This window comes from Onychomys torridus, chromosome 14, assembly GCF_903995425.1.
Source record: "Onychomys torridus chromosome 14, mOncTor1.1, whole genome shotgun sequence".
NCBI classification, from domain to species: domain Eukaryota; kingdom Metazoa; phylum Chordata; class Mammalia; order Rodentia; family Cricetidae; genus Onychomys; species Onychomys torridus.
In genome coordinates this window covers 44,797,546-44,822,125 of record NC_050456.1, presented here as the reverse complement: position 1 = coordinate 44,822,125, position 24,580 = coordinate 44,797,546, and the positions used below count along the sequence as shown (strand labels likewise).

General features: G+C 43.2%; 1 protein-coding gene across 1 annotated transcript in view; it reads left to right on the top strand.

The window, feature by feature from the left end:
• The window catches only part of LOC118595264 (coiled-coil domain-containing protein 170-like), a 44,984-nt gene that overhangs the window by 9,428 nt on the left and 10,976 nt on the right, over positions 1–24,580 (top strand). Inside the window, exons 3-8 of the mRNA XM_036205637.1 lie at positions 7,773–7,823; positions 9,699–9,955; positions 10,205–10,337; positions 16,954–17,256; positions 19,603–19,800; positions 23,710–23,916. Of these exons, the coding sequence (XP_036061530.1) occupies positions 7,773–7,823; positions 9,699–9,955; positions 10,205–10,337; positions 16,954–17,256; positions 19,603–19,800; positions 23,710–23,916 (1,149 nt within the window). The remainder of the gene's footprint in view (positions 1–7,772; positions 7,824–9,698; positions 9,956–10,204; positions 10,338–16,953; positions 17,257–19,602; positions 19,801–23,709; positions 23,917–24,580) is intronic.

Genomic DNA, 24,580 nt, shown 5'->3' with positions numbered 1-24,580 from the left:
ATCGTCCGCCAACGGTTAGGAGAGACATTTCTGCTGACGGCACAAGGCATTATCTTACCCTGGTTTCCTTCCTTCCACATCGAACTCTCTCATCACAGTTGAGATTCATGTCTGCCTTTGGTGCCCCTCTGGAGGATGGTGCCTAGTTCAGGGCTTCTGAGTTGACAGGCAGCTTTGGAAGTAAGTATACTGCTTGTGGGACACCATGCTCAAAACTTAGGACATAGGACATGGAGAGATGGCTTGGTAGTGAAGAGCATTGACTGCTCTTCCAGAGGTCCTGAGTTCAATTCCCAATGCTGCATGGTGGCTCTCAGCTATCTGTAACTCCAGTTCCCGGGGATCTGACCCTCCACTTCTGGCCAAGACACCAGGCAGGCGCCAGACATACATGTGGTACATAGATATACATGCAGACAAAACACACATAGACACAAAATAAAAAATTTTAAAGGTAAATAAAAATTTGTGGCATAATAATAATCAATACATGTAAGCATTTCTGTGTGTGTGTGTGTGTGTGTGTGTGTGTGTGTAAAATGGCTGAAGCACTAACCCAGGTCCTTGCACACTCAGGACAAATATTCTACCACTGAGCTACACTGCCTGTCCTAAATATTTCAATGGAAAGAATGAGTTCTTATTTTTTTTTTTAGCCCTCCTCCCTGGCAAAAATCGACTAGTTCTCTTTAACACTTGGTAGAAATCTGAGAGCATCACACACAAACGGCATTCATGGGAACTGCCTTGACTTTTACTTCCTGTGATGAAGCCTGGGGAACGCTTGTAGCAATTCTTTAGTTTAGCCTAACTATCCTCAGGGCTTGTTGACTGAGACGGTTTCTGACCGTGGCTAGAGGCTCTCTGGTTCTTGTCATCTGAAGGGCTCTGGACTGTTACTTCTAGAAATTCCACCTTTCTGTGGTTATCTTCAAGTAGAATCCTCAGAATGTTTCCGTACAGGGGCCAGCTGGTCGGGTCAGCAGATCTCTCTGGCGGCACTTGCTTCCTACGGCTACTGTAGCAAAGCATCGGACTGAGAGCTGAAAGCACAGTATCTTCTAGTATGGAACAAGGTGTCAGCAGGCTTTCTTCTGGGATGTTTCTTCTTGGGTTGTAGACAGTGATCTTATCCTGGTGTCTCCCCAGCATCTGTGTTCAAGCCCCCCGCTTCTCCCCCACCTCCTCCATTTCTGAAGATTCGTGTGTGTGTGTGTGTGTGTGTGTGTGTGTGTGTGTGTGTGTGCATGTGTGTGCGCGCGCGGTGCGTCTGTATGTCTCTGTGAACATGCATGCAGGTTCTTCAGGGGGTCAGGAGAGGGTATCAGATCTCTTGGAGCTGAAGTTACAGGTGACTGTGAGTTACTTGATGTGGGTGCTGGGAACTGAACACAGTTTTCTCCAAAAGCAACATGGGGTCTTAACTGTGGAGTCATCTCTACAGCCCCAAGTTTGCTTCTCTTATAAGGAGTTGGTGAGATGGCTCAGTGGATAGAGCACTTACCTCAGGTCCTGATGACCTGAGTTCAATCCCTGGGGCCCACATAATAGACGAGAAAACCAACTCTACAAGTTGTCTTCTGATCACCACATCTCTCACACACACACACACACACACACACACACAAATTATAATAATACCTTTTCTAAAAAAGGACATCAGCCATACTGGATTAGGGACCACCTTTTTTGAAAAATTGATTTAACTTTATTTTATGTGTATTGGTGTGAAGGTGTCAGGTGTCAGATCCCCTGGAACTGGAGTTACAGACAGTTGTGAATGCTGTGTGGATGCTGGGAATTGAACCTGGTGCCTCTGGAGGAACAGCCAGTGCTCTTAACCATTGAGCCATCTCATCTCTCCAGCCCCAGATTAGGGACCTCCTTAATGATTTTTTTTTTGAGACAAGGTTTCTCTGTGTAACTGGCTGTCCTGGAACTCATTTTGTAGACCAGGCTGGCCTTAAACTCACAGAGATCTGCCTCTGCCTCCTGGGACTAAAGGTATGAGCCACCGCACCCAGCTAAATTTTAGCTTAACTACTTAAATTAGAAATATAGTCAGTCACATTATGAGGTATTGGGGATTACAATTCCAATATACTGACTTGGGGTACACTCCATTTGTTCCTTTTCTGCCAAGATTCTTAGTAAAGTTGCTAACTTTATTCTAATTTCGTCTTTGCTCTCTCATCTACCAATAGCTTGATTCCAGATCTCACTTAAGAAGATACCAAATTAGCAGTGAGGGGCTAAGGTTGTAACTCGGCTGGTAGAGTGCTTACCTGTCCTGTACAAGGCCTAGATTTGATACTCAGTCCCAAAAACTGTATATGTGTATATAGTTATACATGTACCTATTTCTATGTGATTTTGTATTTCTTTCTATTTTCTATTCTACATTCTAAAAATACATTTGCCTCTCTGTGGGATGGTATATACTTGTAACTCCAGTATTAGAAGGATGAAGAAGGACAAGCCAATTTGAGGGCAGCCTGGGTTACATGAGACCTTGTCTCAAAAAACAAAAACAAACCAGGGACCGGGGAGGTGGCTTCACTGGTCAAGTGTTGGTCATGCAAGTGTGAAGAACGGAGTTGGGATCCTTAGAATCCCTTTAAAAAGCCAGGTGCTGTGGTGTGCACCCGTAATCCCCAGGCCAGGAGACAGAGAGAGGGGGGCACCCTGGGTTTTGCTAGCTGGACCTGTGAGGTCCAGGTTCAGTGAGAAGTCTTGGGCTGGAGAGATGGCTCAGTGGTTAAGAGCACAGACTGCTCTTCCTGAGGTCCTGAGTTCAAATCCCAGCAACCACATGGTGGCTCACAACTACCTGTAATAAGATCTGGTGCCCTCTTCTGGCCTGAAAGGACACATGCAGACAGAACATTATGTATAAATAAATAAATCGTTAAAAAAAAAAAAAAAAAAAGGGTCCCGTGAGGTGGCTTAGCCTGCAGAGGCTACTAACAGTGCAAGCCTGGCCACTTAAGTTTGATCTCCAGAATCCATCTATATTACTTACCTTTTTTGTTGCTGTGATTGAGCAAACACAACTTAAGGATTTATTTCAGTTTGCAGTTTCAGAGGGCTAGGTGTCCACAGTGACCGGAAAGGCGTGTGGCAGGCGACAAGAGCCGAGAGTCACGTCTCAACAGCATACGGGAGGCAGACGGCACACTGGAAGTGCAGTGAAACTCTGGAGTTTCAAAGCCCGCCCCCAGTGACGTACTTCCTCCAGCAAGGCTCTACCACCTAAAGGTTCCATAACCTCCCCGAACAGCACCACTGAAGCCTTAGGGTACATTTCTCATTTAAACCACAATACCATGTAAAGATGGAGAAGGAAAGACTCCACAGAATGGCCCTCTGAATGGTCTACATATGCATATGTCATCGCATGTGCACATACACAAAGAGAGTAACAACAACGATAATGGTAATAAAATTGTAAAACACAAAGTGAAGAAAGACAGATGACATTGACCTCTATAACACACACACTTGTGCATACCCCACCACATACACATGAACATATGAGCATGAGTGCATACGAGACACACACACACACACACACACACACACACACACACACACACACACCAAACCCAAACAAAACTGTATATATTGTCCTGGAACTCCCTTCTTAGACCAGGCTGGTCTCGAGCTCACAGAGATCCATCTGCCTCTGCCTCCTGAGTGCTGGGACTAAAGGTGTACACCACCATGTCTGGGTCTAATTTGTTTTCTGTTGCTGTGATAAACATCATGACCAAAAGCAGTTTGGGGAGGAAAGGGTCTATTTCGTGTTACAGATCCTCAGTCCATCACAAAGGGAAGTCAAGGCAGGAACCGGGAGGCAAGAACTGAAGTAGAGACCGTGGAGGGGTGCTGCTTACTGACTTGCTCTCCGTGACCCGCTCAGCCTGCTTGCTTCCGCAGGAGTGACACATCCCCAGGGAGCTGGGCCCTCCTACATCAGCTATTCATCAAGAAATGCCCCCACCCACTTGCCTACGGGCAGTCTAATGGAGACATTTTCCTAGATGACTCTAGCTCGTGTCGAGTTGACAAAATAACTAATCGGCACATAGGTTTTTCATATCACCATTATAATTAATAACACAGTAAATGGGCTGCCAAGATGTTAGAACAAGCCAGACTTAAAATATAACCTATTTGTCAAGTTTGATAAGGCGCTTGGAGGAAGGGCTCTGGAGAGATCAGATTTCCTGCAGCATGGGGATAGACTCCTTGTTTGTTCTTGACATGAAGTGAGTAAAGTGAAGACAGGCTCGAGATGAGGAGAGCGAGCGAGCAGAGTGATGGGGAGAGGGGAGGAAGGGGTGATTGCTTGAAGGAACATTAGTAAAGATCTGCCTTCAGGATCCAGGACTGCTCCTCTCCGCCCAACAGGCCGTGGCACATACCGCAGTAACAGGGAGGTGGTGAGAACGTGCAGCAGCATCCTTCTCTACTTAATAATAACCCTTAAAAAGTTTGGGGTTCTGGCAGATTGGACTTGGATGCAATTAGTAGTAGTAGTAGTAAGTTGGTGTGTGTGTGTTCACCCACTGATGTATGTAAGGCAAACACTCTATTTTAACTGAACTACATTCTGTGAATATAGACGTCCATGCTCGCTGTTTAAGATAGGCTCTCATGCCAGGCGGTGGTGGTGCACGCCTTTAATCCCAGCACTCGGGAGGCAGAGGCAGGCGGATCTCTGAGTTCGAGGCCAGCCTGGTCTACAGAGCGAGTTCCAGGAAAGGCACAAAGCTACACTGAGAAACCCTGTCTCCGGGGTGGGTGGGGGAGAGGCTCTCACTATGTAGCTCAAGCTGGCCTTGAAGTTACAATCCTCCCACTTCAGTCCGAGTACTGGAGAACATCAGTTCTCTCTTTCTACCATGTGGGTCCTAGGGATACTGCTTTGGTTATTGAGCTTGGCAGCAAAAGCCTTGATCTGCTGAGCCATCTTTCTGACCCTTAAAAAAGCTTTTTGAACCAAACTGCCAGGAAAGGTTTTGGGTACCTTGCTTAAAGAAAACATGTAAATCATTTTCAAGAATTTCAAAGATTTTCTTTGGTTGCTTTGAGAGGGTGTCTCAGTATGTGGTCCTGGCTAGCCTTGAACTCATGGATTCAGTTGATTTTCCCTTTAGTTTCCCAAGTAGCTCAGATAACAGCCATGTGCCACAGTGCCTGGCTCACTACACTGTCACACCTGGCTTTCGAAGTATTGTCTTTTGAAGCTACTCTCTGGGGACATATAAACATCTAAAAGGATCTTTTGGGCCATTTTGACATGGTTTCAGATACCATATACATTTAAAAAGTGTTCCAGCTAGGTGAGATGATGTGCACCTGTAAGCCCAGTGCTCAGGAGGCTTCAGTAGGAGGATTACTTCAGAGGCTAGCCTGGTCTACATAGGGCCTATGGATGTAACTCAGTAGTAAGGTGCATGCCTAGCAATACGCAAGTCTCTGAGTTTGATCTCCAACTACAGCCCCCCAAGAAGTATTTCTAATTTAATAATTTCAAGGCCAGAGCCAGAGAAATGGTTCACTGGGTGAAGGTGCCTGTTGCCAAGACTGACAACCTGAGTTTTATCCCCAGGACACACGTGCTGGAAAGAGAGAACCGACTCCGGTAGGTTGTCCTCTGACCTCTGTGTATGTCCCATGGCATGTACCTCCCTACCCCCGCCCCACCCTGCAAACAAAAATAAATATCGTTTAAAAAGTAAAAAAATTCAAGCCAGGCATGGCTGCACACTCCTATGGAGCCAGTACTCAGAAGGCTGAGTAAATAAGATGCCGAGTGTAAGATCAGCCTGGATTGCCTAATGAGACCTTGTCTCAAAATAAAAATTTCGTGACAGTTATTATTATATGGTATCCTCATGTTAATGTTATAAAAAGGAAGTGTAGTGATTCCAACAAGATACCTGAGCCTCAGTGTGAGTCATCTTCGCCTTCCTCAGCCACCTACCATTTAGTGCCACAGGGACCCAATTGTCTTGATAAGGCACTTTTCCTCTTCACTGCATGCATTTCAATTTTTTTGTTATAATTAACCTTATCTCTTCGTATAACATACAAAAATAATTGCAATGTGTTTCTGTCCTATAACGGAGAAACAGGTGCAAGAGATCTATATTTGGGTGAGGCCAGATATAGAAGGAATAAATACAAGCCTATTCAGTTGGTGATTATGTGGACTAGTTTAGGGAATATGGTATTGATATAAAACCCTTGCACAGGTGGGCTGTAGCGGAAATGAGTTAAGAAGTCACTGGTAACATATAAAGTTGAGTATTGGAAGTTAAATACAAATTCAATGTGTTTTAAAGATTTATCTTTGTTTTATGTGCATGAGTGCCTGTATTCATCTATGGCCAAAAGAGGATGTCAGGTCCTCTGCAACTGGAGTTAAAGACAGCTGTGAGCTGCCATGTGGTGCTGGGTGCTGGAAATCAAACCTGGGTCTTCTGCAAGATTGACTGGTGTTTTTACCCTGTGTGCAGGGAGGCAGCCTTCCTGAATAAAATGGGTGACTATACTGAGCGTGAGGCCAGGCAACAAGAGGAGACTATGGCAGGCCTGTGGGCCACATCCAGTCCGTCTCTAATATAACACAGCTCTAGGTGTCCCCACTGTCATGCCTCCCCTTCAGCCCTTCAGGACCATCTCAAAGAAGACCATTATCATAGCTGCCCGCTGCAGTTGCTGAGTGCAGTTCAGTGCAGCAAGGAATGCATACAGGTCTCCGAAGGTCACCTGCTTGCTATCACGTCTACTTTTGAAGCTATACTGTCTGGGATATAGGTGGCATTCTCCTGGGGCTGTAATGAAGTCACTTCTGATCTGGCGCTTGCTTCCCCTTTACCCCCATTAACTTGGTGTTGTATTCAAGGGATGCAAGGCCATGGTCAATGTCCCTCATACTGGCCATAAGCAACCCCACCACATGCAGGGATCCGATGCGATGCACATTCTTCTAGCTGCTTCCACAAATGCCGGCCCTGCCTGGACGTGAAATTTCACAGGCTGCATAGGCATTCACTGTCGATCTTAAATGAGGCATGTATTTTATTTACTAGCAAACCCAGAGATGCTGGTTGGGTCAAGCACCTCTGATCCCATGAATGGGGTCTGCAACTCTGACTAGGAGTGGTGAAGGAGTGATGGACACACAGACATACATACAGAACAGCTGAGGCCAGGTGCCTGTGCACGCTCTAATGGAGCCGCACCTTTTATCACAACAATCTGAAGCCTCAGTGTGTTTATTACCTACAGCACCAGGGGAGGAGTTAGCTGGTCCCCATAGGTTTTTGCAGTGGAGCAGCCTCTCAGGCAGTAAACATCTAGAGGGATGAAGCTGCTGGACTTGGTAATTTTTGAACACACTGGTCAATTCTTCATAAACACTTGGAGGACAGAGCAAGGCTTTGCCTCCTTTCTGAACCTGGGGTGGGTCTGATTCCTCGCTCCTTGGCATGGTAGGTTCTTGTCAAATTCTGTAGCTCAGGATGTCACTTGTTCCCTACAGTCAAGCAACTACTGAAGAGAAACACACACACACACACACACACACACACACACACACACACACACACACACACACAACTATGGAATACACATTCCCTGTCTGCAAATACAGCAGGGAACAGATCTAGAGTGGATGTCTGGGAGCCCTGAGGTGTCGATCTAAATAATCAATGGGAAACAAAGTGACAGTGATCCCTTTCTCACCTGCTTGCCTGCAGGAAGTAGGCTGGAGCTCTGACCAGGTACGGCTGGTGGATCTCAGCAGCCATGTGAGTGTGAGCCAGTGGCTGTTTACTAAGCCGTGGCCCTTCGTGTCCTGGGAAAGAGGAGAGATGCCTCAGTAGTCAGCCTGTGCTGTGGCTGTCCTCTAGGTTGCCTGTGGTTCTGGGCTCTGCTGGGCTGAGCTTCTCAGGCCTTGGAGGACTAGTCAGCAGCATGTGTAATGCTCTGTTAGGATGATGCACCTCAGAGGAAGACCCCTGAAAACAGATGGGTAGATTCATTCCAGCATTTAGACCTTTGAACCAGTAAAATCCAGTACAAAATCAATGTTTGGAAAACCTAACTAGACACAGCTGGATTTTAATCCTGAGATCAGTGGCTGATGAGTCAATATCATTAAACATTTTCATTTGGAACCTGAGCACAAGTTTAGACATGTCACTGTGGCCTTATCATCACCATCATTATAGACAGGCTTTCACTATGTAGACCTCCCTGGCCTTGGACACTTCTGACCTTCCTGCTGGTGAGGGCCACCACACCTGCCCTGGTCTCCTTCCTCCTTCACTGACCTCCTCTTGGACTTGCTTCTCCTCCAGTAAGCCATCTTTCTTGTTTCTCTTCAGAACTTTATGACCTTTCTTCCCCTTTATCTGCATTTTAAGAATATTTTAAAATTTTATTTTATTACTTTGTGTGTATAAATGTTTGCATGCATGCACACATGTCTGTGTGCCACATGCATACATGGTGCTCACAGAGGTCAGAAGAGGGTTTCAGTTCCCTAACTGGAGTTAGAGATGGTTGGGAGACAATATGTGGGTGCTGAGAATTGAACCTGGGTCCTCTGGAAGTACAATCAGCTGCTATGGATATTGCTCTGTATGCCATGAATGTGTTGCTCTGATTGGTTAGTAAATAAAATGCTGACTGGCCAGTATCCAGGCAGAAAGTATAGGCAGGACAAAGAGAGAGGAGAATTCTGGGAACAGGAAGGCTAAATCAGATGCTGCAGGATGTAAAGATACCGGTAAGCCATGAGCCATGTGGCAAAGTATAGATTTATAGAAATGGGTTAATTTAAGATGTAAGATCTAGCTAGCAAGGAGCCTGAGCCATTAGGCCATACAGTTTAATTAATATAAGCCTCTGTGTGTTTATTTGGGTCCAAGTGGTTGTAGGACTGGTGGGTGAGAGAGATTTGTCCTGACCATGGGCCAGGTGGGACACAGAAAAATTTCAACTACAATCAGCACTTTTAACTACTGAGCCATCTCTCTCCTTTATCTGTCTTAAAATACCCCTAATCTATTTAATTATTTATTTATTGTTATTATTTATTGATTATCTATCTATCTACTTATTTATTTGAGACAGAGTTTCTCTACATAGTCATGGCTGTCCTGGAACTCATTATGTAGACCAGGCTAGCCTTGAACTCACAAAGATCTGCCTGCCCCTGCCACTCAAGAGCTGGGATTACAGACATGCACCTTTTAAGTCTTTGCTCTTCCTCTGGATTCTCCCCCTCTATTTTTCCCACCAGCACAAATAAGATCAGAAACCAAGCCAGTCCTGTGAGCCACACACCAGAAAGCAAGCCATCTAAGGCTAAAGCATTGCCCCTTTCTGACCGAAATCTCCAAATCCATCATTCCTGTATGTAGGAGTTAGAGAAATATAAAGACTTACACAGTTTTAATGTTGGTAAACTATTTATTTCAAACATACAGTGCCATTGTATTTTGTCTTAAAGGGCTTTTAAACATTAAGATAGAATACTATGAAGGAATAGGTTTGAAAGCCTTCATTTTATTCTCTAGTAATATATAACTTATATTCACAGTAACTTAATATCACGAATGTTTAAAATCAAGATAAGAAGTTATTTTAAGTAATACTTTCTATCCCCTTCTCATTAGCTGAGAAATATTCAAAACAAAATTTTCATAAAAGAAACTTCATTGCAAGAAATGAAGACCGAGTTGGAGAGTTACAAAGAAAGTAATGCTCAGCAGTCGCTACAGATAATGTCCCTGAGAGATGACGTCAAGAACCTCCAGGACCTTATAGCTTCTCTAATGAAAGTTAAGATTTTGAAAAACACAAATTCTCAGAATATTGAAAGAGGCAACTGGGACCTAACTGAGCGAGTTATAGACCTTGAGAACCGCCTAAGGTAAGATATCCTGGTCTGTTTTCTACCTTTACCTTATGTTTTCAAGTCATATATAAACCTATCGTCCTGATCAGATTTGGGAGTATGCTAGTTAGATATTTTTTTTCCCAAACTTGATACAAGAGTATCATAATTTGGGAAAAGGAAACATCTGTTGCACAGAGAAACGGTGTCTGAAATATGTTTAGTCATATTGAAAATTGGTCCGTCTGGTTTCATTGCATTGTTGACCACCACTCTCCTACACAGAGAACATCTGGTGGAAAGAGAGAGGACGGGGCAAAAGGCAGAGCTGGAGAAAAGGTGGCCTTGTTCTAGCAGATTTTCTCCCTGTCCAAATCTGAAAGGGCCAGAAGATTCCTTGGATATTTTCCCCGTGAAGGTGAGAATCAGCTGATTGTTGCCCCAGGAGAAAAGGGTGAGTTTGGGGAAGGGTGTCAGTTCTCTTGTGAATGGAAAATCCAAAGAAGCATGGTAGACCAGAGGCCAGTGGTGGAGGGTCTGCACGGAGGACTGGAAGGTCTCTGTGATTTTGCAGAAAGAGTTGGAGGGGAGGAATGGAGCTGAGAAACAACTCGCTGAGAGAGAAGAAGAGGAAGTGAGATGTCGGAGCAGTCCACTTCTTGTTACTGACTGAATAAACTGGGCTCCGTGTCTCCGGATGCTGAGGACCAGACACCGGAACCACAAGCTAAGGTGTTGTTGGGTCGTCAACTTTGGTCATTGACAAGGGCATTATGGATTCCAGGAGGAAGTGCGCTTGAAAGAAAAGGGGAGGCACATCACTGTCAAGAGAGCAGTGAAAGTTTACCATGTACTCCTTTCAACCATCACAGTTGATTACACAATCGGAATGTAAAACAAGGACCTGTGTGACCCAGTTAATGTGAGGGATCCCAGTAGAAAAAAGTCAAGGACCAAAGAGATGGTCCAGCAGTTAAGAATACTTACTGTGCAAGCACAGGGGCCAGACTCTGGATCCTAACACCTGTGTAACAAGCCAGGCGTGGCCAGGCATGCCTGTATCCCCAGCATGGAAGGGACCAGGACAGGATGATCTCTGTGGTTTTCTGGCTGCCAGGTTCAGCAGAGACCTTCCTCAAGGAATAAAGCAGAGAGTGATAGAGAGGGACACCTGACACCTTCCTTTGACCTCTGTATCTTCCCTTGAGTGCACAGGTGTAGCACTAATCTAATTGGTCTTATTAGTAACCAGGAACCAGATATGAGGGTAAATGCTGAAAGATTAAAGAGACAAAAGAACAAGCTACAGCCACCTATCACCTCACCAACTCCTCAGTCGGAAAAGTTCAGTTTCTGTCTCCTCCACCTTATATTCCTTTCTCTGCCATATTACTTCCTGTCTCAACCTTCCTAGTGCTAGGATTAAAGGCGTGTGTGCTTCCCAAGTACTGGGAGTAAAGGCATGAGATCCCAAGTTCTAGGATTAAAGGTGTGTGCTCTTGTATAATATTAGAAGGACCAGCCTTAATATTATACATCCCAGGGCCTCAGGAGAGAGACTACAAATGGCGAAGACTATTTTTGGGAAATAGAATCTCAGCACACTGAGCTTTATAGTCCACTTGCTTTAATTCCTCTGGCATAACATCCTATATACACACTTCAGTTCTGTTCTCATGTGTAGCTCCTTTCTTGCCTTCTCTCTATATTTATCTACTGTTCCCTCTAAGTTCCATCTTAATTCTCATCTTAATTCTGCCTCAACTAGGTCCTTTTCATCTTATTCTTACCCAGCTAGTACTTCCCCATCTGTCTCTTCCTCATCTTCCATCTCATCCCTCTAGTACTCTCTTCTAGCCCTTCAATCTAGTTCTTCCCCATCTCAGTAAGTTCCTCTCAAGGTCTTACCCATCTAGTTATTCCATTCTCTTTTCTCTTCTCTGTCTCCCCCACCCCCCCCCCCCACCGTGCCCTGGGAGTCCTGGTATATATACACTTACAAGCAGTAATCCCTTAGCAGTGCAAAGCCAGGCTTCCAGGGTCAAATGGAGGGGTGATAAGAATCATATAGAGGGGCAGTAACCATTAATTATCATTTGCAACCCCAAAGGGAAGTGACTAATGGGGAATGAATTAACTAAAGGCTAAATTCAGGTAATATCTAAGAAGAGGGATCTTAAGTGCTCAACTATAACCTCAAACGTGATTGGTAGAAAATGTTAAGATTCTATAAATTGCTGGGTCAATGGGAGAAAATAAAACTGCCTTCTTTGTTTCTGTGGCTCCTAACTGTCCAAGCTATCTGCCTGCTGTTTTTCTGCAGGGTGGGGGAAATATGCTTGGTCGCTAGGCAACCTGTGTACAGCTAGATGCCTCTGGTGATAGTTAAAGGGGGATCTGGAACTAGAGGTAAGATCTGGGAAAGGAGAAAGTTAAGCACATCCTCCAGGCCTTCTCAAACGGGTAGCCTGGATGCTTAAGTCTGTTTTTAGAGAGTACAGAGGTATCTCTGATAAGGTACTTTCCTCCATCTGGGGATGGACCTGGTTGGATGCTGCCAATGATGATAATTACAGGGAGGCTTGAACTGGGGTTCTGGCTGTGCATAGCTGTCAGTGCATAAGGTTATCTAAATATTCCTTTAGTAGAGGGGAAATGGTGCCCAATAAATGATGGGAAAGCTACAACAGCACACAAGAAACTCATAGCAGGAAATGGCTGATAATCAAAAGCCAAATATCATCAAGCTTGACCTTAGCTTGACCTCTGGAAAGCCCTTGGCTACTTCCAGGTATTAGCTTTGTCATAACCAGCTGAAATCCTACTTTGTATATTTTTGTGGCTTGTAGTAGAATGCCACCACTGCCTGGCCTCTATGTTTAATCTAGTGGCTAGCTCTGTTCTCTGATCTTCAGGCAAATTTTATTTGTTAGAGTACGAACAAAATGTCACCACATTTTCCCTTTTTTGTCTAAAATAATAAAAGGTTATAACTAATATTAGAAAAGCTATATGCAATAAATACAATAACTATATTCAATATATATAGGCAATAATGACATCAATAATGTATAGTCCATTAACATTTGACAAATTCAGAGAAAATACTCCATTATTTATCCTATTTTGGTGTGTCGAAAGTGTACCTAATTCACTTTTTTTTTGAGACAGGGTTTCTCTGTGTAGCTTTGGAGCTTTTTCCTGGAACTCACTCTGTAGCTCAGGCTGGCCCTCAAACTCACAGAGATCCTCCTGGCTCTGCCTCCTAAGTGCTGGGATTAAAGGTGTGCAACACCACCACCCAGCCTAATTCACTTTTTACCCTAGCTTGTTTTACCAACCAAAAATTATCTTCTGATATCTTTCAAACTTATACACTTTACACCTCTTTAGTGAGTTTCTTTTCTGAATTTGTTAACAAAGAAAACTGCCCCGGCCAGTGGGGTTTCAACGGGGGGGGGGGGGGGGGCGACCCACCTGTGGGAGCAAATGAAAGGGAAGGGCGACACAAGAGACGGACAGCAAGACAGTATTCTGATCAAGCCGCCAATCTTTATTTTTCTCCGCATGGCTTATATAGCACAGGAGGGGAAGGGGCAGGAAGGAGGGAAAGGGAAAAGGGGCGTGTAGAACATGGAAGGGGTGCAAGACGTGTGAGGTAGATCGTGCAACTGTGAGATGTCGGCTAAGGTCACTGGTCAGGGGCAGTTTATTCTGTTGCTAGGCTACCTGACCATGGAATGCTCTTTACGTTCAGTTGTCATGGCACCTGACTGTGGGACTCTTATCTTTGGAGGCCTCTGGTTACTGCTCTGGGAAGGGGCTTATGACTTGTTCTCTGGTCTAGCTAGTACTTTCCATGGTTCATGTTTGGTTCCTGACATCTTGGTCCCTAACAGAAAACTATAGCTATAACTGTCTAGTCTTCAACTCCCTCAGAGACCCGAGAAGAAATAATATTAACTGAGTAAGCAGGAAGTGCAAGCAAGTGACTTCCAAAAAATGTGAGAAATGACAGAAACAGCTGGCTGCCTGGACAGTCACCCAAGGTTCCTCTGCAACATTGGGGCATCCATTTTCAGCCTACAGGTCGAGCATATCTAACAGACCTATCTGTAGCCAGAAGTTTTCCTGTGTACTGGCCAAATCTCTCCCACTCATGTCACCCAAGTAAACACATAGAGGCTTATATTAATTATAACTGCATGGCCATGGCTTAAGTCTTTTGCTAGCTAGCTCTTATATCTTAAATTAGCCCATAACTATTAATTTATATATCACCACATGTTCCGTGGCTTTACCTGCATGCCATTACATGTTGCCCCTTGGGCCGCTCACTGGCAACTCTCCCCACCTTCTTCCTGTTTTTCTTTGAATTTTGCAACTGCCTCTAGGCTGCCTTGCCATAGGCCAAATGGCTTTATTTGTCAATGAATCAGAACAACACATATTTACAGCATACAGAAAGACATTCCCTCATCACTTATCTGTGAAGCAGAATTTTCTGAAGAGCTGTCCTACCTTGTCTTGGCAAAGTTCAGCAGTCCTTTTGTGTCCTGCTTGTCCCATTTGGACAGCATACTGTCAACAGTTGAGGCAAGGCCATTTTCTTGCCCAGTGGCTAACTTGCCCCAAAGAAAGTAAACTCCATATGGAGTTTCTTCAATGCCCATCATCTTCTCTGAAGTGCAGCCAGGAGCATACATGTCTCATTGTCATTAAAAAAAAAAGAACCTATGTATTAAAACATCCTAAATACCATATACTATAGGTCTCTGAAGTGTTTGAAGACCACCTATCTATCTAAAATATACCTCTGTTTAACCTTGAAAACATACCTAATATGACTACAAGTTCTAATTACTAACCTGTATTTCCTTATTATCCTAAATAGTTGGTAGTAATAACTTTTAAGGACTAGAAATTTGCATTACATTGTTAAATGAGTTGTATAGGTACAATACCTTGAACAGGAGTAGAAATGTATGTACAGTATGTTCTAACAAAATCATTCTCAAATTTGTATCAATATACAAAATTAGTATACAATATACAATAATCCATCCCAATGTAAAATATTTAAAACTAATAGTTGCTTTTTAAAAGTAGACTAAATAATTTACCCCCCCCCCTTTTTTTTTCAAGACAGGGTTTCTCTGTGTAGTTTTGGTGCCTATCCTGGATCTCACTCTATAGACCAGGCTGGCCTCAAACTCACAGAGATCTACCTGGCTCTGCCTCCTGAGTGCTGGGATTAAAGGCATGCACCACAACCACCTGGCACCACAACCACCTACCCTTTTATCCTATCACACAGGCACACACACAGCTGTGTACATCTACATAGTCATGTGTGAATAACACACACACATTTAGCAACTACTTTCAAAATAATTTCGATTTTTATCTGCATCTCAAGTAATTGGTTTTAACACTTACCCCCTTTGAGCTTTTGTTATGAATCTCTCATCTCTAGAAAAAAAAAATCTCCAAGAACTGGGGTCCACTAGGTTTTTTGTTTTTTTGTTTTGTTTTGTTTTGTTTTAAGACAGGGTTTCTCTGTATAGCTTTCACTCTGTAGCCCAGGCTGGCCTTGAACTCACAGAGATCAGCCTGGCTCTGCCTCCCAAGTGATGGGATTAAAGGCATGCGCCACCACTGCCTGGCTCCCTGTAGGTTTTTAGTGATACAAACTCATTATTGCTTCCATTTTTGTTGTTATTGTTTTCCCATCCCCCAGTTTCACCTAACAACAACAGCAACCCCCACCCCACCCCAGCAACTGAACTTGCCTCCTCACAGGAGGAGCTTAGCAGGGCCAGCAACCTGGCTCAGCTGGTAAAATCTCTTGCCAAAAATGTCCGATTACTGTTGTCCCATCCTCAGATCTGATGGTGGAAGGAGAGAATCAACTCCCAGAAGTTGTCCTCTGACCTCCAAACTCATACTGTGGCAACGTGTGCTGTTTGCATCCCATACACACCATATATACACAACAATAAACATTTTTTGATGAAAAAACACTCAGGGTTGTCTTTTTTCTCATGTCGTGATTACATTAGAAATAGGTCAGGAGGAAGAGCTTTGACTTCGTTCATTTACATTATTGATATATTTGATAAGTATGGCTCTTTTTTTCTTTCGGTACCAGGGATTGGTTTTAGGGCCTCTAGAGCGTGAGTGAGGCAAGCACTCTACCACTGAGCTAGAGTTTCAGCCTTACTTGAGTGTACTTCTTTATGAAAACACCCGTTTCCTTAACGGCTCTTAACTATAACGGCTTCATTCTTCATTGGCGACCCTTGCTTGAATCAGTTATTTCATTAGGAGTTACAAGACGATGGTCTCCAGCTGGGCATGGTGCCATGCAGCTAGCTGCAATCCTGGCACTAGAGAAGGCTGAGCTGTGGGATCTCTAGGTTGAAGCTAGCTTGAACTACGCAAGACCTCCTCTCAAAAAACGTTACGGAGCCAGTGTGACGGCTCAGCGGGTAGGAGCACATGTTGTGGCAGTCTGATGACTTGGGTTTGGTTCCTGGAACCGTGTGATAGAAGGCAAGAAGTGACTCCTGCAAGTTGTCCTCAGACCTCCACGGGTACCATGGTATATGCCCCTTCTCTCATAATGATACATAAAATAATAAAAAATAATAAAATAAAATTGTAACTTTCGAATTCCTTCTACAATTGAACTCGAGTGCTCTGTAGAGTTTGCCCTTATCAACAAAGGCTTTTGGGCTGGTGTTTCAATTCCTACTTCTTGCTACTATCAGCCCTTCTTTTAAATCTACGCCTTGTTTCTTATGTGACTCTAGTGCTGCTTTTTGTTTTTGTTTTTGTTTTTTTTCAAGACAGGTTTCTTTTTGTAGCCCTGACAATCCTGGAACTCTCTCTACAGACCAGGCTGTCTTCAAACTCATGACTCTTAATGTTTCTAATTAAGGGTCTTTTCTCCTAAGGTTTTGTGTTATTACTGTATTCATAGTTCATTGAGTTTCAGATGGGAAGTTTAATCCCTGTGTTGCTACATTTAGGACAATGGCGAAGGTTCCAACTTTGAGAGAGACATTGTTTACTCTGAAGGACCAGTTGATGAGCAAGACATTGGGGGTAAATGTCAACACGATTTGACCCACAAAGAAAACTTAACATTGGAGTTCGACAGACCTCCATATTCCTGCAGCTGGGAAACCTCACCCGAGCAGGCCCATCACCAGGATTTCCTTGGCCAGTTGGCTACTCTACTGAGTGACAGCATCGGCCCCATACTAGCCACAGAGGAAGCAGTGAAAGAGAGGATCCAGGAAATGGGTGCAAATGAACAGTTGTGGAAATCTGTAAGTGTACTGGCAAAAAAGTTATTCTTTCCGATTTAATTAATGTATGTGCTTTTGTGTGTTTGCACCTGTGCATGTGAATATGCATGCATATGTGTGTCGATGCATGTGGAAGCCAGCGATTGACCTTGAGTATGTTCCCTGGAGCTCACTGATTTGGCCACTCTGGCTGGCCAGTGGGCTCTAGGGATCTGCCTGCCTCTAGCACTTGGATTACAGATGTGCACCAAGCTTTTTATGAGTGGTGAGTATTCTCACTTGGGTCCTCATGTTGGCATAGCAAACACTTTACCATCTGAACCATCCCCCCTTTCCCCCAATTTTATTAATTTAATATGTCGATTATGATATTAGCCAGTTAGTGAGATCTTTGGCCTCATTGCAATTTTTTTAAAGATTTGTTTTTATTATTTTATTTATGTCTATGTATGCATGTCTATGTGAATGTATGCTACTTGTGTGCATGCCCAGAGAGACCAGATGAGGACCTCAGATCCTTTAGAGATAGAGTTATGAGTAATTATCAGCTGCCTGTCTGAGAGGGATCTCTGTAACCACCACAGTCAGCAGAGCAATGATCCTCAGGAAGCAAGAAGGTGGTTCAGCTCAACATGAATTGGTAGCCAGTGTTGGTTCAAACTTTGAGAGTCTGACCCCAGGTAATTTATTTTAGGTATATTTAAGCACACACAGCACAATTCGGTGAAAAACTTTTCTGGTGATAAATAACTCAATCCCTTGTGCACAATAAACCTTAAGACATGTCTACATCAAAACTTTGTAAAGTACATGTGACATTTTTCATAAAGATGGATTCTATAGATTGACTATATGTAACATCTTTCATAAAGATAGGTTCTATAGATTGACAAACTCACAATGAGGGTGTGGAGATGGATCTGTCTGATGTAGTTGTCTTGGCTACACAGATAAATCAAAACTCACCAGGCTATTAATCACATCTACTCCCAGGCTTCTGGGCAGAAAAGGTTCCACATTCCTCCCCTTGAAGAAACAACCCTGTGTGTTTAACATTCCTGGTTCCCCTAGTACTTATCTGTGAACACAAGAACCTCTGTGCAAGCCGGGCGGTGGTGGCACACGCCTTTATTCCCAGCACTTGGGAAGCAGAGGCAGTTGGATCTCTGTGAGTTTGAGGCCAGCCTGGGCTACAGAATGAGTTCCAGGACAGCCAGGGCTGTTCTACAGAGAAACCTTGTCTTGAAAAACAAAAACAAAAAAAACAAAACAAAACAAAAAAACCCCAAACCAAAACAAAACAAAATAAAAACAAAAACAAAAATCCCCAAAACAAAACTCTGTGCCTCCCACACCTGACCTGGGTGTTGGATGCTGAGCCATCTCTCCAGCTCTTCATTGTAATTTTGATTGCACTTTTATTACTAAGTGGAAGAAGAGAGCAGGCTGTCCTTCACTGTATTGGAGACATGATGGCTTGGTTAGAACAAAGAGCCCTCCTATGACCCCACGCTCCACCATCTGCCAGCTGTGTGCTCTTGGGCAAGTTACTTAACTTCCCTGTGCCTTAGTTCCATTTGTAAATTGGAGTGAAGAGCTGACATTCCTGCGGTCAGTGTGGTTGCAGCGATTAAATGGGTTAATAGATGGTAAATGCTTAGTGTAGTTCAGCATAAGATCAATACATATTAATTTAACAGCACTGTGTTAGCTGGACATGACAGCACATGCCTATAATCCCAGGTTTTGAGACGCTAAGGGTAAGATTGTGAGTTCCAGGGCAGCCTGGGCTACACAGCAAGACCCTGTCACAAAGAACAGCAACAAAATAATTATGTAACTTTATTTCCCACTATGAATACATCTTATCTTTGTGTAACATGGTTTTCTACTTACTTCTTAAAACAATAAATATATCCGGATGTATGATCCACAACTATAATGCTAGTACTTGGGAAGCTGAGGCAGGAGAAATGCTGTGAGTTCAAGATTGTCCTGGTTGACAGAATAAGAATCTATCTCAGAACTCCAAACAACCAATGCTGTAGAGATGGCTTAGTGATTAAGAGTACTTGCTGCTCTTGCAGAGGACCTAGGTTTAATTCTCAGCACCTACATGGTGGCTCACAACCATCTGTAACTCCAGTTCCAAGAGATCTGATACCTCTTCTGGTCTCCTTGGACACTGGCCATATGTGATGCACAGACATACATGTAGGCAGAACACTCATACACACAACAAAAAAGCACATGTCAAATCTACTCAGTGTCCTCTTAGTGTCTATAGAAATAGAACTTGTAGGTAGTTGGGAATGGTGTGGGAAGCCTGGAGCACCGGAAATGCTTATTTAATGTCGTGTCTTGCAGAAATCAGAAGCCCTGCAGCAGGAAATTCAGACGCTCACTAAGAGACTGGAGCAGCTGTACCACCTCTATGAAGAAGCTGCTGAAAGGTCACCCCAAAGTGAAGAAAGTTATATGGGACAGAAGAGACCCTTGCAACATCTGGAAAGAAAGGGTGCTGTCAGCTCCCTTCTGAGGAGTGTAGACATGGGCAGGAAGAAAGTAAGAGTTTCCTGGGGTGGTGGGGTTCTCTAAGAAAGGGCACATTTTGGTTTACGTTATCAATAGCTTTAACATTACTGAAGTTGCTTATGTAATTTATATATTTCCATTTTTGGTGTGTGTGCATGTGAGTATGTGTGTGTTAGCATCTTACTGTGTGGCCCTGGCTGTACTCAAACTCACAGCATCCCCACCTCAGAATCCTAAGTGCTGGGGTCACAGGTGTGCACCACATCTGGTGCATACTTTTTTTGAGAATGGGAAAGGGGAGATTTGCTTCAAAGCCTTCTTGCTTTCAATTTTCTAAAAAAAAAAAAAAAAAGCCTCCCATCTTTCCCTATTTCTTTTTATCTACTGTACATATATTTGATAAGTATTATGATGGCACTTGTTAATATGAAGTTTACTTTCAATAGCCTTTTTTTGTTGTTGTTGGACAAGGTTTAGTTTAACAATATACTACAGCCCAGGCTAGACCAAAACTCTCAATGTAGCCAAGGCTAACCTTCAATTTATAGTTCCTCTGCCTCTGTCTTCCTAGTCTAGCTGAGATTAGAGACATGTTCCCATTCCCCTGGCTAATACATACCTTAATTCACTTTTAAATGGGATGAACAGGAAGCACACTTAAAGGAACAGCTCTCTGTGTGGTGGAAGTCAAGGTGTTGTGACAGATGACATGATGGCTGTCTGTGAGGGGCCACTGATGACATTCCTTAATTATTCCGGTATAAGCCATTGACCTCCTCTGCTTCCTGACTCCATGTTTCTGTGAGGGAAGAGGCAGATCAAAAGGGGAGGAATGACAACAGTTTATTTCCGGGAGTTTCTGTTTCCATTTCAATGCTTTTCACAGAATTACGTGCTGTGTCCTATCCCGTGCCACACTCTTCTAGAACGATATGGCTCAGTGCAATCTCGATAACTCACTTATTACCACTGACTGAGCCTGTCTTTCAGCCTGTTCATCCATCAGTGTGTGTTGTTTCCTTTGACTTGTTGGGAATCAGAATCTTACCACGTGGCCTTGGCTGATCTGGAACTTGCTACGTAGACCAGGTTGGCTACAGATGCATAGAGATCCACCTACCTCTGCCTTCCAAGTGCTGGGACCATACAGTATTTTTTTTCAGTAATTTTGTGTTTGTTTGTTTGTTTGTTTGTTTTAAAAAACAAAAAACCCTCTCTCATTGGGGCTGAAGAGATAGATGGTTCAACAGTTTGGAGTACTTGTTGCTTTTGCAGAGGACCTGGGTTTGAGTCTCAGAACCCACACCATGACTCACAACCATCTGGAACTTCAGCTCTAGGGGATTCAATACCTTTTCCTGGCCTCCTCAAGTACCAGTCATGTATATGGTACACACACATGAATGTAAGCAAAGTATGCCATCATTCTGAAATAATATTTGTTTTTGCCTTTTGAGTCAGGGTCTCACTATGTAGCTTGATATGGAGACCAGGCTAGCCTTAAACTCAGAGGTCTGCCTACCTCGGTAGCCATTAACGTCATGTGGCACCATGCCAAGCTTCACTCTGAAATGACTTAAAAGAATGTGCCTCATAGTGGTCAAGCTTAAGCATAAATTCTGCGCTCACTCTTGAACAATCATAATTCATTTATGTGCAAAATGTAAACAATTTATTAAATTTTAAGAAAATATGAATAGCACGTCCTATCCACCATCTTTTTAAAAGGTCTCAGGATAGCGGTAATAGTGTTTTCTCTTTCTGCCTCTGTCATCCCAGGAACCAGTTATTTAGGCGTGCGTCTTTCAGAGACATTGCTGCAGTGCCTCATCTTTGCAATAAAGTGAACATCACAGCCAGTTGAGTCTGGTGACATCTTCTGTTTGTTTCCCAGTGCATACACAAATTCTAACGACATTATATTGTAGTCTATTATGTTTTCATTATATGTAATATGTATGTCAAAACAAACTAGTAAGATGTTCTTTAGAGAGACTAAATAGACAGCCCAGGCAAGGTTTTTTAGTGAAGGTGAAAATGTACAGTGTTTGCGTGATGGTTTGAATGATAATGGCCCCCATGGGTGCAAATATTTGAATGCTTGTTTCCTAATTGGTGGAACTGTTTTGGAAAGAATTAAGAGATGTGGTCTTATTAGAGGGGGTGTGTCACTGGGTTTGGGCCCAGTCTTTCTCTGCCTCTAACTTGTGAATAAGAGGTAAGCTCTTAGCTACTGTTCTGGTGCCAGGCCTGCCTGCTGCCATGCCCCCCCCCCCCAATGATGGTCGTAAACTCACTCTCTGGAACTATAAGCAAGCCCCCCAACTAAATGCTTTCTTTCTTTTTCTTTTCTCTTTGAGCTGAGGAACGAACCCAGAGCCATGCACTTGCTAGGCAAGCGCTCTACCACTGAGCTAAAACCCCAACCCCTAAATGCTTTCTTTTATAAGTTGCCTTGATCATGATGTCTCTCCATAGCAACAGAAAAGTAACTAAGGCAATTTGTATAAACAGAAAAGGAAAATGTAAAAGAATATTTTGCCATCTAGGGACTCTTGGTGGAACTCCACAGTAGAGCATGTGCTAAGCATATTTAAAAACCTTGGTTTGATTTCCATTGCGGTGGGGATGGGGAGGGGGGAAGAGGAGAGGGAAAGGGAGGGGAGGAAAAGAGGAGGGTGGAGAGGAGATTTAAAAGATGTACATTATTATAAACAACATAATGAGACAAATCTAAAGTCAGATCTAAAATCCCCAAGATACTCAGAATACCAAGAAAGAAACTATTGAGCAGAAGACACTCTAGTAAGGTGGTAGATAATTAATCAAAATAGAAACACTTGGGCTCAGGGAGCTCAGTGGTAATGTGCTTGCTTGGCATAAAGGAAGTCCTGGGTTCCGTCTCCAGTGACACATCAACCAGGCATGGTGGCACATGTCTGTGAATCCATCATTCTGGAGGCAGAGGCTGGAGGATCAGAAGTTCAGGGCCATCCTCAGCAACATGGTGGGTCCCAGGCCAGTCAGAGGTCCATGAGCACCTGTCTCAAACCCTCCTCCAAAACACCAATAAACTCCAAGACTTTGAGGCAACACTGTTGTATGGGAATATTTTCTTTTTTTTTTTTTTTGTATGTGGAGCTGAGGATCGAACCCAGGGCCTTGCGCTTGCTAGGCAAGCACTCTACCACTGAGCTAAATCCCCAACCCCGGGAATATTTTCTTTTGACTATCTTTTATTAATATATAAATGAATATATAAATATATGTATATATAAGTATATGTATGATAATGTATATATACACATATGTGTATATATGTATATACACATACACACACACACACACACACACACACACACACACACACATATATATTTAAAGACAGAGTTCTCTGTGTAGTTCTGGCTATCTTGGAACTTGCTCTGTAGACCAGGCTGGCCTTGAACTCAGAGATCCATCTACCTCTGACTCCTGCTGGAATTAAAGGTGTATGCCACCACCACCTGTCATTTTATGACTATTTAGCATAATTAAAATACATGAAATTTCTTTTATATATATTTTCCATTTAGCAATATCACTATTATTTTTAATAGCTATTTTAGAAATAATTTCTAGGGAATGTATATTTTATCATGCATAATTTAACAATTCTAATTCGACAATTACATGGTTTCCATTTTATTCATTACTAATTATGCTGTACATCATGTGGCAAGTGAATCTTTATCCAAATAATACATTTTAGTGCGTTCTCAGGAAGATAGATGAATCTATGCTAATACATAGTACTTAAAAATGTATTTTTTAACTATTGAGTCATCATTTCATTTGCATGTTTGATTTTCCTGATGATTTTATTAGTTCATATTTAAACCTCACCCAGAACATCTTAAAGCACAGTTCTGAATTTCCATACTGTTAATATCTACAAAGGAAAACTCCAGGACTCGGACTGCCCAGACAGATAAACACCGGAAGTTCAAACAGTTGGAAGTGTTATTGGATATCGAGCAGAATTCGAAGATGGCTGTCGGCCCAGGAATGGAGGAGAAAATTCAGAAGCTTCAGAAGCAGCTTAGTGATTTGAAGTTGTCCAATAAAAACATGAAAACTCAACTGACGAGGATAAACGTCCTTAAAGTAAGCGAAGGGAGCCGGGCTTCTCGACAGTCACCTGCGCTTTGGGGTCCTCCTGGTTTAGCTGCATGTGTCCCCTGTGAACTTTTATACTTTTTATTTATTTAGTTCATTACTAAGTGGCCCAAGCCAGGTTCCACCACTCAATAAGCCAGAGGAAAGAGCCCATTTAGGGGCCTGGAGAAATGACTCAGTGGTTAATAGCACTGGCTTTTCTTCCAGCGCACCAAGGATCATGCTAAGTGCCTATATGATGGTTAACAACCATCTGTAACCACAGTTCCAGGGGAGCCAACCTGATCCTCTTCTGACCTCCTCAGGCACTGCGTGCACATGGTACATAGGCATACATGCAAACAAAACACCCGTACACGCAAAACAAATAAAACATATATATGTATATAACAGCCAAATTAATAGTGGAAAGCAAAAAAAAAAAAAAAGGGAGAATTATTCAGTTTGGTCATATTGTGAAGAGGGACAAAGAAATCCAGTGAACACCCTCAAGTCCGTCTTTGGGGTCTTGAAATGAGATCACAGTTAAACAGAGTTTAAATATGCACATTTAGTTTGAATGTTCCTGGTCAAGGTGCCATCCTCCCTACCACTGACCCATCATGTCTGGGCCTCAGTCTCATCCCTTAAATTGGTCTGACAAGTTGTTAAA